Source organism: Periophthalmus magnuspinnatus, chromosome 15, assembly GCF_009829125.3.
Source record: "Periophthalmus magnuspinnatus isolate fPerMag1 chromosome 15, fPerMag1.2.pri, whole genome shotgun sequence".
Taxonomy (NCBI): Eukaryota; Metazoa; Chordata; class Actinopteri; order Gobiiformes; family Gobiidae; genus Periophthalmus; species Periophthalmus magnuspinnatus.
The window spans coordinates 14,903,792-14,921,527 of NC_047140.1; the positions used below are offsets into that span (position 1 = coordinate 14,903,792).

Here is a 17,736-nt window from a genome sequence, read left to right on the forward strand (position 1 = left end):
CAAGCAGGGGGAGATGACATGTGTGTGCAAAACTAAACTAGCCAGCAAAATGTCATCTATTTGAAAAGGACATATTGGATGTTGTGTATTTTGGTGGGACATTACAGTAACACAGTCATTTAAACCTCTGTGTTAATTTCTTTGGGACTAGCGGGCTGCAGGTGACAGAAGGCCAACCCGCGCCCCCCTCTTTTTTTCTCTTTAAATGAAATAAATAAACAATGAACGGGTCCAGTCTCATCCCATCTCATGCATGGCTGCCAGTGATGCTCTGCCTGTCAGCGCTCTCATTGGCACGGCACGGCACGGCTCTGGCGCAGGCTCCATCCATGCGTCCAGTTCACAAGCAGCTAGGGCCGTGTGGATAAAAAGCCCGGGTACCTATAGGGCTCTCTGCAGACGAAGCGATGCTGGGCTGGAACGAGGAAGTGCAGTGGCGAGGGGAGGGACCGCGTGTGCAGCTCCCGGGGGCCGCCGCAGCCTTCAGACCTGCCGCGTATGGAACTGGGGAGAGCTGGAAGAACTTCATACTGCAAACGCAAGGGATAGCAGGTAACGCGCACGGAAAGACATTCACAAAGTCGGCTTTAGTACAAAAACTTAACATGTTTAAAGGTGAAATGGTGTTAGGAAAGTTCAGGATAACTTTGGAGGGAAGATTTCACTGGAAAAAAAAATGCTTCCTGTACTTTTCAAAGCAGGTGCACCGAGCGTCAGAGCAACTTTACGCGCGTAACTTTAGCTCTATCTACGTAGTAAAAACAACAAAATATTTCTTAAACAGTGATTTAATTCAGTGTATTTTTAGTTGTTCATCATTTACGGCGTATCAACCTTTGAAACAACTTTTCCATGCGCTTTTTCCAACTTGGAAACCTGGACACGTGCTTTCCCACTTATTCTTAAAATTTGCTATCATATTATCGTTGAATGTTTTCGGGTTTCATATTTGTTTATTTGTTTAACTATTTTCATTCAACTTTAATGGAATTGCCTGGTTTTACGCAGCGCTTTGGCACCTGTTGCAGCATAGGCGCGCGCTCAACACTCTCTCGCTCGCGGCTTCTATATTATTAAAAGTTTTAAAATGAAACAAAAACGACTGATTATGGATATTTGGACATCTATAATTTATTATAACTCGTTTTCAACCAGGCACATGAACTTGTGGAAGTTTGAGAGCCGTGCGTAAAACAGGAAGCAGTGGGCACTTTGAAATAATTGTCGACAAAACTTCAATTCATCTCAGTTTATTTTAACAAAGCCCCACAACACAACAGCAGTCGCTTCGCAAGGCTTCACAAAATTGATCTAACCTATAGATAGTTAGAAAATCAAACAGTGAAACAGGCACTGGTCAATAACAGACAGGCAGATTAACATCCATAGGACACAAACAAATGGATAACTGTCCCAGAGCATCCACGTCCTTTGACCCTCTTTCTCGCTGATCGGTTCCGTTGGTTTCAGACTCAGCTGAAGACTGCTGCGCCCTCGTTTAGAGAAATGAATCGTGTCAAACGGAGGCAGTTGTTGCTGACTGACTCTGAAAGTTGTTAACAACGCCCAGAAATAACGCCGCGCGGTGAAGGCGCACAGAGAGGAACTTTAAGCCCAGCTTCACCACTTCCTCTTCTGCAAACACGACCAAACTTAGAGGCTGATGCGCTGGTGATGTGTGAAGGCAGGATTAAACAGAGCAACTTGTGTGATGTGAATGGCGTTTATAGCTAACTTTTCTTTCAAATTGATGAATAGTTGCTGTGTAGTAGTCATATCCCCACATCTCCAAATGAATCATCTTCTCCACTTTTCACTAGAACTTTCCAGACACATTTTACGCCTGCAACATTTGTCTTCTAAAAATAATATTTAACACTGCATTTTAATTACAAATGTTTGGTATCATATCAGACTCGTGTTATACATTTTTAACAAACAGTATCTAAAAGTGTCTTTCTTTTTTCAAAAAATCCAAAAAGACAAAATTTCAAAATTGTACAATTTAACATGTTTCAATTAAATGCAAATATACATTTTAATACCATATTCCTCATTCATCATTTATCTCCATATTGAGATCTCACTCTAAGTTAATGCAACAAAATATTTTAATTTCAAACTATATAGCAGGTTTGAAGTTTATTTATCAAATCATTAAAAATATGCAGTGTACAAATACAATTAGCACCTGACATTTATCAAAAGTTATGGCACATTTTAATCACATTTTCAAACTAAAAACTAAAAATAAAACTGAGGGGGGAAAAAACTCACACAGAAAGAGCATTTATCAGCATTTAGACGCATTGCAACTTGATTTAAAATGAATGAGTTATGAATTATTTTAGCCATATTATTTTGCACATTCAGTTTGTACAAATTGCAGTAATGATGCTAATGATGCACACCTGCACCCTCCATAAAACACTGACAATTTTAACTCTAGCAATTGATAATTCCACATAATACTTCAGTAATGATTAACTTAACCTATTGCAAACATGCACACATCTACAGACACAATTAGCAATCAAACTAATGCAAGACATAGAGGTCAAATAAAACAGATGCACAAGAAACAACATTTAGTAAATATGATAATTTACAAAGAAAAACCTTAAAGCCCACGTCGACAAACCTCTTCCTGACAAAGCGCTTGTTTCGGTTTAACACTATAGTCGTACGTGAGTCTGTGTATGTAAATGTGTGTGAGACAGAGGCAGAACAGCTCAAGAGGAAAATCCAAAAGACACGACTTTGCTCATCTTTAAATTATGATACTTAACTTAACCAGACAACATATTAGTGAGATGTATTTACTGAAACATGTCTCATTGTTGCTATTAGCGCCAAAAGACCGTTATTAAAATCATCTCCTCACAACAAGATCTGAATGTAGAAAACAGGAAATCAAAGAGAGCACGACTAAGCTGGATTTACTTATTTTAATAGTGCTTTTACTGTTAAATTGTGGACTTTTCAGGGTTATTTCCGACAGTTTTACAGCTTTAAATAGTAACTTCCTGTAAGTGGAATTAGACATTACTTTGTATGTTCTCAATTATTTTAATACACTGATCATTAATAAGTTGGATTTAACATACATTTTAATTTAAATAGTGAGTGTTTATTGTAAAAATCATTTCAAATATATCTGTTGTGATTGTTTTTTAAAAGAAAGTCACTAACCAATAAAGTACGTTCATGCTCCAGTGCAAAAATGTAAATGTGTTAACTAATGCATAATCCAAAATTTTAATGCTAAATTTGAAATAAAAGCCTTCAAATAGATTTTAGTAGGATAGAGGCATGCAGGACAAACTAAAGCTTAAGAATTGGCTTAAAACAGGAAAGATGGTTGATATTTTTTGTTCTTTGATAAGCTTATTTCACACAAAAATTGGTTTAATGCTTTTAATAAGAGATACCACAATTTCATGACCTGGAACATGATCTAACCTAAAATGGTTGGCACATTTGTTGATCCGAGAAACCCCAGATTTAATCCAGGTCTAAACCACGTCTTTATCAGTTCTAAACCATGTCTTAAATAGAAAAAAAAATATGAAAGTAGTTATTCACAGGGACTCTAAAGGGGACAAAATGTGATGTGTATTGTATTTGTACTTTCATTTTGTATTCATTTATGCAGGAGTATTAGAAGACGGCGTCATTCTTATACATATCCACATATATTACACTGAAATACGCTGCGTCTCCTTATATCTTGTCTATGTGCTGCTGTGGGCTGGTCTCCGTATCAGTAACGGTCTGGTCTCCGCCCTGTTCTGCCCGCCTCATCTCAATAGTAACACATTTAGTTAGTTCAGTTTATTTATGGATAGATAGTTTTTTTAATTATTATTATTATTTGGACAATTTGCATTATATTACATTGTACTTTCTTGATCGTTACATAGCATTTTGAAGATTTTTACTTCACGATCAGATGCTTGACAGAAGACAGCTGCTAAATAATATTATCGTTGATGTTATTCTGTTAATTATTATTTACTCAGCTGATCTGGCCCAGTGGTAACATGTTCAGGCTTTGGGCAGAGTAAACCGGCTGGAGCGAGGGTGCAGTAATGGTGTACTAAAGATTAATTTGTACAAAACATCTTATATTTTACTTTGATTTTATACCAGGAGGATAACGGATATAGGCCTACTAGACTTCTTAGAGAGGAGTGGAGATAGTGAACCGCAAAGCTCTTCCTGTCTTCACAAAGAGACTTCAACTTTTCCAGTTACTCACAACTTCACACATTTTAATGATTCCACCGGCCTCCTCTGCAATGTGATAAAACTTTTGAAACTTTTTTTTTTTTTTTGGTTTAGTGTTTGAGTTTTATACATTTGTGAATAAAAAAAAAAAAAGTTTTGTCGCATTGGCAGCCAGACAGGACCTCCCATTATAGTATATTCCCCATTGGATACAATATAGAGATATAAAGAAGTCTGCTAAGTGAGTGTGACGTCACCTATAGCATTCAGCTCCGCAAGTATCATAGCAACCAAAGAGCCAATCAGGAGCGAGGCTGTTGAAGTAATGCCCCTTCCTGCCCGCAACGCTGATCTGTTATTAATGTTCATATCTTGAATCACGGACAAAATAGTGATAATGTAGAACGGGTTAATATGAACATTTTAAAACCAAAATGACAAGGCAATATTTCAATGTAAAGTGAATTGGAGCCAGAGTCGATGGAGCTGGAAGCGCGGCTATGATCATTTTCTATTTTAAACATGACAGCAAACGCATTAGCTATGTCCATTTACATATACCAGACATCTTGCATCCCGGGGGCCAATTGCAGCCCGTGAGACGATATTTTGTGGCCTGCAGGACAATATGAAAGTTTAATGTTAGTGTGGCGTTACCATGTCGCGTGTAGAAGCTTCCTCCGAATCTGTAAACCCCAAACGCACGTGTCACGCGCTGTGGTCGGCTGTTTGTACTCCCGTCACAAAAGATTCAACAAATAACGATGTATATCCATAAAATCCACAAGAATTTACATATTTCCTCATGTATGTTGAAAACAGCGATGATGTTTAAGAAGATTTTAACAAAGCTTTTTTTGTGGAATACCAGCCACACCCAGACTCTACCTCTTGTGGCCCCCAGCTAATTTGAGTTTGAGACCCCTGATATATACAGTCTATGACAATACATCAATATTTACCGCAAATAACAATTCAAAGTGCCTCTAACCTACAATTAGTGGACATCCTTAGACTTTTTTTCCCTGCGTTTCTCCATAGATCTTATGTTCCAGGTAAAGAAATGGGGATGTTATGTGAGTAGTACAAAAGTCTGAATTGAGGGAGTGATATTTAATGCCTTACTATGAGTGAACATCCAGGTAAAGCATTAACCTCTCCATGGACACAAACAAATGGCAGACCACAGCGGAAAAGTTACATAGTGCACCTTTAAGGCCTAAACTCCCCTTTGCAGTTTGTATCAGTTGTACCCCTCCCTGCAGTGTCACATGTGGCTGATAACATCTCTCTCCTGAGTTTTCAGTTGGCGCGTTTCTCTCCGCGCTGCACGGCTGTGGCTTTAGGATCATGTGTGTATTTATATCACTCCAACAGACAAAAGCTCATCCACCTGCCTCTAAAACAGGGCCGGGGAATCTAACCCTCAACCCACCACTCCTTACGCACCTTAAACACATTTACCAAAATCCCGCCAAGCGCCCTAGTTTTACTTACATATCCAGATGCTTCTGTGGTTGATGGTTGACAAGTCAAACCTTTCTGTGGTAGGTTGTATTCTGTCCTTTGGCAAGACACTTCACCCAGCACTCTAAAACAGGGAATTTAACCCTCAATCCACCACTCTAAGACATGACATTGGTGTCTTCATTCATAGGAAAACAGTGGCTCAGGTGCACATTGGTTGTCAGTTCAAATTCTGGCTTACTGTTGTTGTTGTTGTTGTTGTTGTTGTTGTTGTTGTTGTTGTTGTTGTTGTTGTTGTTGTTGTGTCCTTAAGCAAGTCACCTCACCCACTTTTCCCTCCTCTGAATGCAGGATATAACTGTGTATTTACATCATTTTAACAGATAGTTCCTTTGTGTTTCCTCAAACCACCTGCCTCTAAAACCGAGCCGGGGAATCTAACCCTCAACCCACCCCTCCATATACACCATACGCACAACATATTCACCAAAATCCCACTAAGTGCCCTAGTTTTACTTACATATCCAGATGCATCGGTATTTTTATCTTCATTCATAGGAAAACAGTGGCTCAGGTGTGCGTATAGGTTCAAATCCTGCTCTAGTGAGTTAATTCTTTTGTTGTTGTTGTGTCCTTGGGCAAGACACTTCACCCACTTTTCCTGCGTTTTACCAGTCCACTTAAAGCCACAGTATGTAACTTTTTAGCCATACAATAAAGGCTTTTTTTGGTTGTTTTTATTGCACAGAAAACCTTAGAAAAACATGTGAACGGGCTTGTATCTCCACAAACCTGACTCTTATTTGACCTAAGGGAGCCCTCCTCTTGCTTGTTTCCATGGAAATATTGTTCCTTTGGCTATAATATTCCAGCGTATGGCATTAAAAAAAAAAAAAAAAATCTCTTTGGAGAATGTTCAAAAGTATGGTTTTAACTTTCTGTTTCCATGGTATCATGCAGGTGACAATAAGAAAGTTACATACTGTACTGTACACACTTACATATATTTGAATAGTAACATAATCACAATCTGACAATGAAACCAATCAATTTCTTCCGCCATAAACGTCTCACCCCCTATTCAGTATTTACTCATTTAATTTTAATACCACCTTTCACTGGAGAATACGGTGCTAAAACATCTGTCCTGCCCTCCTCCTATCCTCCTCTTTCCCTCCTCTCCCTCACTACCCCTCTTTCCCTCTCCTCTTCTCCCTCTCTCCTCCTTTCCTCCCTCTCTCCCCTCTTCCTCTCTCTTTCTCCCACACCCCTTGTACAGTATCTTCTTCCCTGTTAGCTCCAGTATTTACAGCCATCTGTCTGTCCCACTCCTCTCCGGGGGTTGCTGTGTTATTTTGGGGCCCTCCTCTCCTCTGGTTGGTCTCTGGTTGGTCCCTGGATGAGTCTTGGACAGGACAGAGCCCCTGGACCCCCTGAAGAGGCTGTTTTTGGGGGCATAAGCAGTCCGTCCCATCTGCTAAAGGCTCCACGCACATTCATTATTAATGTGCCTCCAGTCTGAGAGCAGGGCCAAGGAGCTGCGCTGGACTAAGGAGAGAGAGCGGAGAAGAGAGGGAGAGAGAAAGAGAGAGGAGAGAGAAGAGAGGGAGAAGACGTTTGTGAAAGGCCTGTTTTAAAAGGGTTATTGATCAGCGATGGGCTACCAACTGACACTTTAAATATGTTTTATTGTGAGCTTTCATACATAGTTAAAGGTGCAATATGTAACTTTTCTTGAGGGGAATCCTTCACCCTCTTGTGTCCATGGAGATGTTATTGATTTGTCGTGAATGTTCCATATTATGTACTTCGCCATGTATTAAAACAGCATAAGACACAGCTTCTCATTGTTTAATTCTTACTTACTGAGTTTGGCTTCCTGGTGTTTGCATTGCTCAAAATACCCAGAAAAACAAGCATTTATCTTCTTTGTATCTTGGTGTGGTTGTGTCACCAGCTCACTTCCATGGAGTTTACCACCATATTGAAAGAGGCGGTGGCTCGCACTCTCTCCTCAGATAGGACTCCCAGGTCATTTGAGCATTTTTCTGCAGAATTTGCATATTTCTCACTGTGTCTGGATAGACCCACCATATACATTTAAGAAAATTCTAGTTGGTTACAGTTAAAAGTACAAAAGTACAAAAAATTGTATAACCAAAAAAATTATATATATATATATATATATATATATATATATATATATATATATATATATATATATATATATATATATATATATATATATATATATATATATATATATATATATATATATATATATATATATATATATATATATATATATATATTATTAATAATAATAAAAATAATAATAATGCTTTTTACAGGTTTGTCAAAGCCTCTGAAAGTGCTCCACTTTAGTCATTATTCTTTTGCTCCACACTAAATAATATTAAGCCACTGTTGTAGTCACAGCTGCCCTAGGACAGACAGACAAAAGTGAGGATGCAGATCTGCACCATTGGCCTCTCCGTCCACCACCAATCATTTATGCACACACTACTTTCATATTACACAATGTGGGTGAAGTGTTTTGCCTAAGGACACAATGACAGAACTTGGTCTGAGCGGGACCTTCGGGTTGGGGGACCACTGCTCTACCCACTGAGCCACTGTCCAATTCTGTAATATAAAATTATGTTTTGCAATTCTAAATAATGGTCAATTATTTTCTCATTTTTTCTTAGTGTAAAATAATTATTCTTTTGCACTTACTGACTTACCCCCCTCTCTCTCCTCTCTTGCTGCCCGTGCCTGCCTCCTCTGCTCCTCTCTGCTCCTCTCTCAGACCCACCCATGCATGCTCAGTAAATTAGCCCGAACACGAGCTCCAATCACTGGACGGCTCCTCTCCTCCGCTTCTCCTCGACCTCCGGGCCACATTCATTTTCCACTTAATTTTGCTGCAGTCACTTTGCATTTTGGGATGATTACGCGACCGGGGAATTAACAATAAATAACAAATGTGCTCTGATAGGTCTATATGTTTCCTTATATTGTACAAGCCCTCCCATCCAGGCACTGTGCTATGTCAAAGTTGTAATGAAATTGTCTGCGAGGGGCAAGTGTATCTGCGAGTGTGAGACATGGTCGGGGGGGTTGGGGTCAAAACTAGACAGTCTGTTTGATAGACAAATGTTTTCTGTAACTTCATTAAACTTTAGTCTGTTTTTACCTCCAGAATACTGATGGATTTGTGTATTTAAAATATCTGTATATATTAAATTTTCAAAAAAATACTTACACTATAATTGGTTAAAGCAAACCTGTAAAATCAACTTTTTAGAACTTTTAACCATGTTATAGTTGTTTCCCCACACTATAAATTGTATTTGGAGTGATTTGTGCATGTATGAGCAATCTATAATCGTTTATTTTCAAGACGCCATATCGCTGATGAACTCTCACTTTCACCGCCACCAGCATACGCCCACTGCTCTCTATTACTTCATTCTCCAATTTTACTTTGTCTAATCTATGATACATGTAAGGTTTGGCAGTGTTGCATTGTCATTTTGGTTAAAAAAAATCCCCTACTCGCTAGAGTGATCTGGAACTGTCCACAGGAGGGTTGACAACTTCACGACTCTTTGTTGTTATGATGTTTACGTTGACAGCCATCGTCAGCTACCACTGGCCACCGCAGGTTTCTAATGCAGTCAGTGGATTTCTTTCTTTTATTAAGTCGCCTTAGATGGCCGTTGCAATTTAAAATGTGTAAATTATAAGGTAATGTTCTCATAAATTACACCTATATAACAGATACATTATTATTTATTGTCTCCATGTCTTTAATAAAACATGGAGACAATAAATAATGAACAAATAGTTTATTAAAATGACTCATGGAACATTCTAGGAAAGGAAAATAATCTCCTCGGTGAAGGTGACAGAACCTCCACCAGTAAAGTTTCATACAGTGTACCTTTAAAGCTGCGTTCACACTTTGTCACTCCACAACAAACCATGCTAAACTGGGACAAAACCTGGAACTAAACCAGGTCTAAATAAGGACTAAACTAGGACTAAACTGGTACTAAACCAACTAGACCAGGACTAGACCAGAATTAAACCAGGTCTAAACCATATCTGACCCAGGACTAAACCAGATCTAAACCATGTCTGTACCAGGACTAGACCAGGACTAGGCCAGGAGTAAACCAGAACAAAGCCAGGCATAAACCAGGTCTATCAGGACTAACGCAGGACTAGAAGAGGACAAAAGCAGGTCTACAAAACTGAGGCCAAACCAGAACCAAACCAAGACCAAGTGCAAAAGACAGTCAAATAATTACCTTAAACCCACCCACTTAAATCTGTAATCAATGGGACAGAAACATCTAGTATCCATCCATTTAATTTTAATACCACTTTAGAGAATGTGCCCCTCCTCCCCTCTACTCCATCTTGGCTCGGGGCTTCTATAGGTCAAAACTAGACAGTGCGTTTGATAGCCTGATGTTTTGTGTAAGCTGAATTACCTTCTTGTCTCTGGTTTTCAGAATACTTGCACCGTATGGAGACCGAGGAGGCGCAGGAGATGGCCCCACTGCCAGGTGAGAGATTGAGAAACGCACACTTCACAAACTACGCACAAAAGAGCGACCAAACTGTGTCTGAAAACTCCAGAGTCAAATTTAATGTGGACCGAGCTCTGCCGCCTCTGCTTAAATTGGGGTTTTAAGTTTAAAGTGTATTTAGATTAGTTTGGATTTGAATTCACACAAAAAGTCAGAAGTCTTCTACTTTTAGGTTCCAGTTTCGAATCCGTTTAAAGGCTTTGGTTGCATCAGGAACAAGGCATTCGTCATTGAAACAGAGTGAATAAAATGCAAGCTCCTATAAATGCGTTAGGACTTTGCAGCACCGCACTAAAAAAGCAGGGAGGAACTTCCTTTTTAGTGGAAGCAGAGTCTTACCTAACCAGGAAGAAGGCAGATTGATGTATTGCACTCTGGATAAAGCTCAATACATGATCGGTCTGGAATGGCTCTTGATGAAAGTGATGGGCTTTTGCTTAAACCAAAATGCTGCCCTGTGATTGGTCTAGTCTCCGAACCACTGCTGGCTTCAGTCATGGAGCGCGACATGATGAATTTTCAGGAGTTTACAGATGTTGCTAGAATTTATAGTATCAAAACCCAACAAAAATACAAAAAAAAAGAGAGAATTGTTTCATCTTTACTAAGGAGCCAATAAAAAAGGAAAGTTGTTGAATAAATTCTTACTTACATTTCTAAATCACAAACAGAAACATGGTATTTGAGGCAAAGGGCAGCTGCACAATTTATAGAAACCGAATTAAACCGTAAAAATCTAATGCACATTGTACCCTCAGGTCGGGAAAGCCCACCTCCGAACAACGCGTCAGAAGAGCCAGAGGAGCCAATGGCGGTGCCCGAGGATCTGTCATCAAGCTCCACCCACCAGCAAACCAACAACAACAAAGGTACGAGGCTCCGGCAAATCAGAGCTCACTTCCAGGAGGTGTTTCTCTCCGCAATTATTTTTATGAATGAATCTTCTGAGGCGGTAATTGAACTAACCGCATGACGCTTTATTAACACGCATACTGATTAGATGGAAATTATTTGTTAAGTTAATTAGCAAATATGGTGACGAGATCTGGCTGTTAAATGATGTGAATAAATTGTGTAATTGTTCTGAATGTAAGCAATGTTTCAGTCCCGATTACACTATGCATTTTACAAATATTAGGGGTAAAAGCAAGAATATAATAAGGAGACGTTCAAAAACAAATACTTCCTCTGGACACTGGTGGTGGTGAGATGGAGATGCTGAGGTGACTGATGGTTCTGCTGCTGCGTTGGAGATGAGGCAGAAGAATGTTACAACAGGAAAAATTATGGAGGGAATAGATTTTTGCTACTACTTCCTTCTTTTTATCTAGTACATTCCCAAAGCAGCGAAATCAAAGTACAACTCAAAATCATGTTATTACGAAAAGCATTTCTCAAATCCTCAAATTAAAGTCGCGTTTTAAAAATATTTCCCCGAGTGCATCCAGCCGGAGATATTTGCAGACTCCAAAGTGCGGTGCATTTAGGTCACTGGCAGCAATCATAAAAAGCAGCACTTTGATCCATGGCTTGTCAGTAATGAGCAGAATCTTAAGGAATGGCTAATGCGTCCTTGATTTGAGTTTGTGAACGCTGCACCGGGGAATGCCACGGGACGGGAGCTGGGAGGGGACAAACAGCTGTCAGGGAAACTCAAGATCGAATTCAGACAGAGGGAATGAAATATCTCTCATTAGATTTTATAGATTTAGATAGAAAGGTAAATGGTTGAGGGTTGAATTGCTACAACAAACACTAGTATATGCCTGAAGTATCTGGGGAACTTTCCAATTTGTTCAGTACTGGTTCTTAAAGGTCTATATTTTTTCTAGTTGAGGGCCTGCCACCTGCTTGTTTCCATGGAGATGTCATTGCTTTGGCCTGTATGTTCCAAAGTATGGCATTAAAGTAATCTATTTGGCATTTGTTCAGTTAAACATGCTTTCTATTGCTGAAAAAATATCTTGGAAAAACTTGTATTTTTGCTGTGAGTGGGCTTGCCTCTTCACAGATCTGACCTGTTACTTGACTTAGGTCTTATCACCTGCATAAATAGATTGTTACTTGTCTCCATAGAGATGTCATTGCTTTGATTTGTTCCGCAATATGACATTAAAATATACCCGTTTGGCATTTATTCAATTATATCTTGAAAAACCTGCATTCTTACAGTGAGTTGGCCGGCCTGTCCGCAGATCTGACATGTTATTTGTTTTTCCGTCCCCATAGAAGTCTTAGCCTCTGTGTGACTGCTCCGTCTGCTTCTCCAAACTGGGAGTGTTGGCAACAGGAAAACGTTGCCCAAGTTTCTCTACATCCCCTTTTACAAAATACTGGACTCTTTTTAAGCAATGCCAAACATATGAACAGAAAGAATACAAAGTTTGTCAGTTTTAAATACGTTACAGAATCATTTATCAGTAACTACTTGCCTAATTAAAAGTGCACTGTGTAACTTTTCTGGAGAAAGGTCCACCATGTGTAGTCTCCATGGAGATGTTAGTTCTTTACCAGGAGTTGCCCGAAAAGTTGTATTTACTCAGTTGCAGTTGTTGTTTTTGTATTGCTAATAAATACCTTAAAATGAAAACATGACATTCTTATTGTGAGTGGTGTCGCCTTTCCACAGATCTGACTTGTAACTCAGCCTGGTGGCACCGCCTGGTTCTCACCGTGGATATAGATATGTTTAATGGCATACTGTGCAACATTTGAAGCAAAGCAATAACATCTCTGCAGAGACAAATAGACGGAAGACCCTTCTCCAGAAAAGTTACATAGTCCACCTTTAACTTGTTGATGTAAATCTGTAGCTATGATATAAAATCTACACATTGGCTTCCTGTCAGCAGTTTTTTGTTTTTTTTTCCTCCTTGATCCTGATAACATTTGATTATCAGTAGCAGTTATACAAGCCTTAAGTGAGAGGAAACTGAAATAGGATGTAGGCCTTTCCTAACACGATGTTGCCTTCAGAGTTTCAACACTTCAGGAGATAAAAGTTCAGGAGCAGTTTACCACAGTTACACCTGCACCGCACTATCTCTGGGCCTCAATGGAAAATCCACATTGTGAAGTGAAAGCAGCTGCAGTGCCATGTGTTCATATTGTGTAGATATTTTTACCTTTTGTATTATTTACAAAATGTGAAATGACCAAGTTGCTTTTTTGTCCCTAAGTGTTAAAAACCATGTAATTTGTCGACTCTCTTTGTCGCTTTTGTACCTTGGGGCTTAAAGTGCATCTGTCACTTTACACTACTAAATTCTCTAAAACATAATTAACATCATTAGATTTAAGATTTTACTAAAACCTTTGCCTGGTCTTTTCTAGTTTTTGGGTGAAGGCAGCAGATATGACATACGTAGAGGCTTGTTACCTAGCAACCATAATGTTAACAAAGGCTAAAACTTCTCTAAATTACACAATAAATATGATCGGACAAATATAAGTAAACAACAACATCTATTTTGTTAAATCAATGCCAGAAAAATGCCTTCCATGTGAATAGATCGCTGTTTTAGAAATCACCACTACCTCTCGACACAAACTGACACTTGACTGACGTAAAACTATGATAAATATTTACAACAGGTACCACAAAACCAAGTAATTATTAAAAAAAATATGTGAAAAAACAAACAAATAAAGCAAGTATTCTTTTACAGTTTACATTTTATTTTCAGAGACTTATCACAATATTTGATAAGACCCATTATCTCATTATATTCACCCAGTCACTTCCGCATCTACAGCTATGATGCCATATCCTAAAATGTATAAAAGATGACGCAACTGAGCACGCAAGATCATTTTTTTCCCACATCTATTATTTTTGTTTGAACTTATCTGATTCTAAATGCATCTTACAATTTCCGTACAATTTAGCTTGGAAAAATACTCCAAACTCTTTATTAATCCAGATGATATTTGAAATCATTGTGAGACTCTTCTTTTTATAATTAGTAGTGCATCTGTGTGAACGTGTCTATATCAGGAATGAAAACGACAGCCTAAAAACAGGGGAAGTGCGAGCTGTGCATCTCTGCATGGCTAACCTCTAGAACAAAATGTTAAATTTACCTCAGGATCATGTGATGAGGTTCGGGTGAGGTTTGGGTGAGGTTTTGGTGTGGAGGGAGGAGGGGAGAAGGGTCCTGCGTGACTGAAACCCACAACTCAACTTTTCAAACCCCAACTCAAACTATAACCTCAGTCAACTTAGCCAGTTTAATAGTTTGGCATTTGGCAGAGGAAGTGAAATGCTGTATCCAGTGATGCTCGTACAATATCCACTTAGTACTAAAGTATACAGTATTTACTTTGTTTTCACTACTCCACTGTGTATATGATGTCATGAAGAATTGTGAAAACTAGGTAAATTTGCAGCTTTCTGGTCAAAAAAAAAAGCCTAAATCTATGTTGTGGCCTCTGCACTGCCCTGATTACAGCCAGGTGTTTCTGATCACAAACTCTCGTCTCCAGGGGCGGAGTTTGAAATGTGGACACCTGTTAGACCAATCACACTGTTTCTTTTACCTCCAGACCCCGCCCCTCCTCCACCTCCCTCTCTTCTTTACTTCTCTATTTGTAATGTGTTTGTGGGTGGAGTTTAGGTGTTCAGTCCCACTTTACTATAGAAATCATGTGTTTTTTTAGATTCTTAGTATTGAACTATACCTGAAGTAGATCATCATTTTACATATTAATCTAAAATTACTTAATAATAGAAATAGATCCACTGACTTCCTGTTGCAACCTGGAATTTCACCATAATAAGCAAGTGGCTAAATGACATATAATCAAAATGTATCCCTAGGAATCTTAATTTTTCAGATAATCACAGTTACGTACAGTGTGTGTTTGTGTGTTAATGAAACGAAACAAATATATAAAAATATAACATAGATCAGAAAATACTGTAATATGGACCCTGTTAGATTTAAATCTGGCTGTAATTGAAAATGCAAGTCTTTTCTTAGTTGGTGAAAAGTATGAGAGCCACAAACTGATCTAATGACGTCCTCTCACCCACTAAAGGAGGGGTGAGGAGAGGAGGTGGGGAGGACAGGATGAGGAGGGGGACAGGAGGTAGAAAAAGGTTAAAGGGTCCTCAATGTGGGACAGAAAGAAAAAAAAATCCCTCAAACCTCAAAAACCAAAACTGTTTCCTGCTTAAACACATGTAGAGCTGTGCATGGTCTTCACTGTCAGAGCGTCAAACACATTAGACCAGCAAAAGAGTTTAGTTTCATTTTTATTATTTACTGCATTTTGCTTTTGGTTTTAAAATGGGCCCAGTAATAAGTCTTATGTTTTATTCATGGGTTTCAGCTTCCTGTACGGAACATTTTTAGGACTTTTCCCATTCACAAGATGTAATGTTTTGGTTAAAATTGTTAAGCACTATGGCAACAACCAGGGCCTATAAACAGACTAAACAGCTGTTTAGGGCCCCGAGGCCACCAGAGGAGAGCCCAAACATTTATATTGAAAATAATAATAATATATCATGTTTTGTTGGACACAGGACTGGTGTGTTTGAAGCAGCCTAAATATCCCTCTAAAACAATTACATTTGTTTTATATGTATCGTAGCAAAATATCTGCTGCTGCTACATTTGTTTTTGAGCCAGGCAGAGGTGAGGTGAGATGTGTTTACACCGCTGCAAGGACACTTTATAATGTAAATTTAAGCCCACTGTCGCCAACTGGAACACATTAAAATCCAAAGAAACTTGTCTAGAATTTCAAAAAGCTTGACCCTCCCCTTATATGTTTGTCTACTTTTTTGTGACTCTGGTAGTTGTGACGTTTTGGATGTTTTCAGTCTGATGTTGGTCATATACATACAAATACAACTGGCCAAGGTGATGAGAGCAGAGTCATAATGTGAATCACCAACAGCTGAGTCATGAGGCATCCGCTGCCCGGGGCCCCAGAGACAAATTCAGCTTAGGGCCCCCTGAAAGCTAAGACCGGCCCTGGCAACAACCCAAATTTTTCATCATTCTGGAAAGGTTCATTTTTTGTTAGGTCGGGAGGGATGATCTGATGCGATTGGTCATTTGAAGTGATGAACTAAAAAAAAGACCATAAAAATATGAAATTAAAGGCTCTGTACACGATTTTAGCATACAGCTCTTCAAGTCAAAATTAGTATACTCTGTTTGCTACATCTAATTAGGAAGTTCATGTTAGCATGCTAGTTGTTGTTAGCATTGATGGCAAAACTCCACTCTGGCATCTGAGAGTTATGGAAAGCACTTTTAAACTCATCGTGGTGAGTGATTAGGATGTTCAGAATGAATAAGGTTAGTCAGGAATAACTTTGGACCACAAACAGTATAAAAAACTAGTTCTGTTTTTCACGTTTTTAGAAGACAGTAAAAATCAGATACACTGCCTTTAACCATAATGCTGACAAAAAATTTTTGTTGACTTTTTTAAGATTGGAGAGAGGGAGAGTTATAGGAAAGTGGGTTTCATTTTGTGCCTGTTCCTGTCAGTGGGCCTGTGGTTTTCACACTTAGATCTCCACCGCTCTGCACTAGACTATTTACAGAACAGGAACCAACTTCACCCGGTCTACAGATCAACAAAAATACAGCAAATATTAGTCACATACTAGTAAAAGTAGCTCTCAAAAAAAAAAAGAAAAAAAAGAAAAAGGAAATCACATAAAATTCAGAGGATTTTTATTTTAGTGGATTCATATTGATAGTACAGAACTACTCACGCAACTTCCTGTATCATGTCGCAGTTGAATGGAGTTTCAGCTATGAGTACATCGGGAATCAAACCCACAATTTTTCTGCTAAAAGTTCGCAAAGTTAATGAGGGGGTGTTATGAAAAAAAAAAAAAAAGTTGTTTCATTAGAGGAATTTTACTTTAATGTGATAGTGTGATAGTGCTCTCAAGGGGGAGTGACTTAGCACGTAGAGCAACGTGAGGGGGGACTCAGAGCTTCAAAAGTGAAAGTGAAACATATGTTTATATGTTGTTTTTTGGCAAATATAAGATTTTTAAAACAATAAAAGATAACATGGGGATCTGAATATTTTATGTTAGTAATTAAAACCCATAGAAGTAAAATACTCCCTCTTTAAATTACAAGTAGTTTTTTATATTATTTTTCAGATTTTTGTATCAATATCTGATGCCCATGTTCATCCAGAAAGTAAAAATTTGTTAAACTATAGACAAAATCTGTCAAAATCCTCATGCTAATTCTGCTGAGTGAAATGAATACCTAAAATCCTCCTTCAACCACAATACCACCCCCTTCCACCTAATGACTCAACCATAGAAATCAATCAGGAGATACTTACTCCCCTTGAAAAATAAAGGTTTGCCTGACGTTTAAAGTAAATCTAAGTGATCTTATGACTACGAATGATCTTACAACTACACTACTACCACTCTCTATCTCTT

General features: G+C 38.6%; 1 protein-coding gene across 4 annotated transcripts in view; it reads left to right on the forward strand.

Moving 5' to 3' along the window:
* Nucleotides 1-372: 372 nt before the first annotated feature.
* ikzf1 (IKAROS family zinc finger 1 (Ikaros)) overlaps nucleotides 373-17,736 on the forward strand; it is a 28,735-nt gene continuing 11,371 nt past the window's right edge. Inside the window, exons 1-3 of one of the 4 annotated variants that reach the window (XM_033979864.2) lie at nucleotides 373-552; nucleotides 10,224-10,277; nucleotides 11,060-11,170. In XM_033979864.2, coding sequence (XP_033835755.1) covers nucleotides 408-552; nucleotides 10,224-10,277; nucleotides 11,060-11,170 — 310 coding nt within the window. In that variant the 5' untranslated portion in view covers nucleotides 373-407. The remainder of the gene's footprint in view (nucleotides 553-10,223; nucleotides 10,278-11,059; nucleotides 11,171-17,736) is intronic. The other 3 variants (XM_033979866.2, XM_033979863.2, XM_033979865.2) reach the window with 3 other exon arrangements.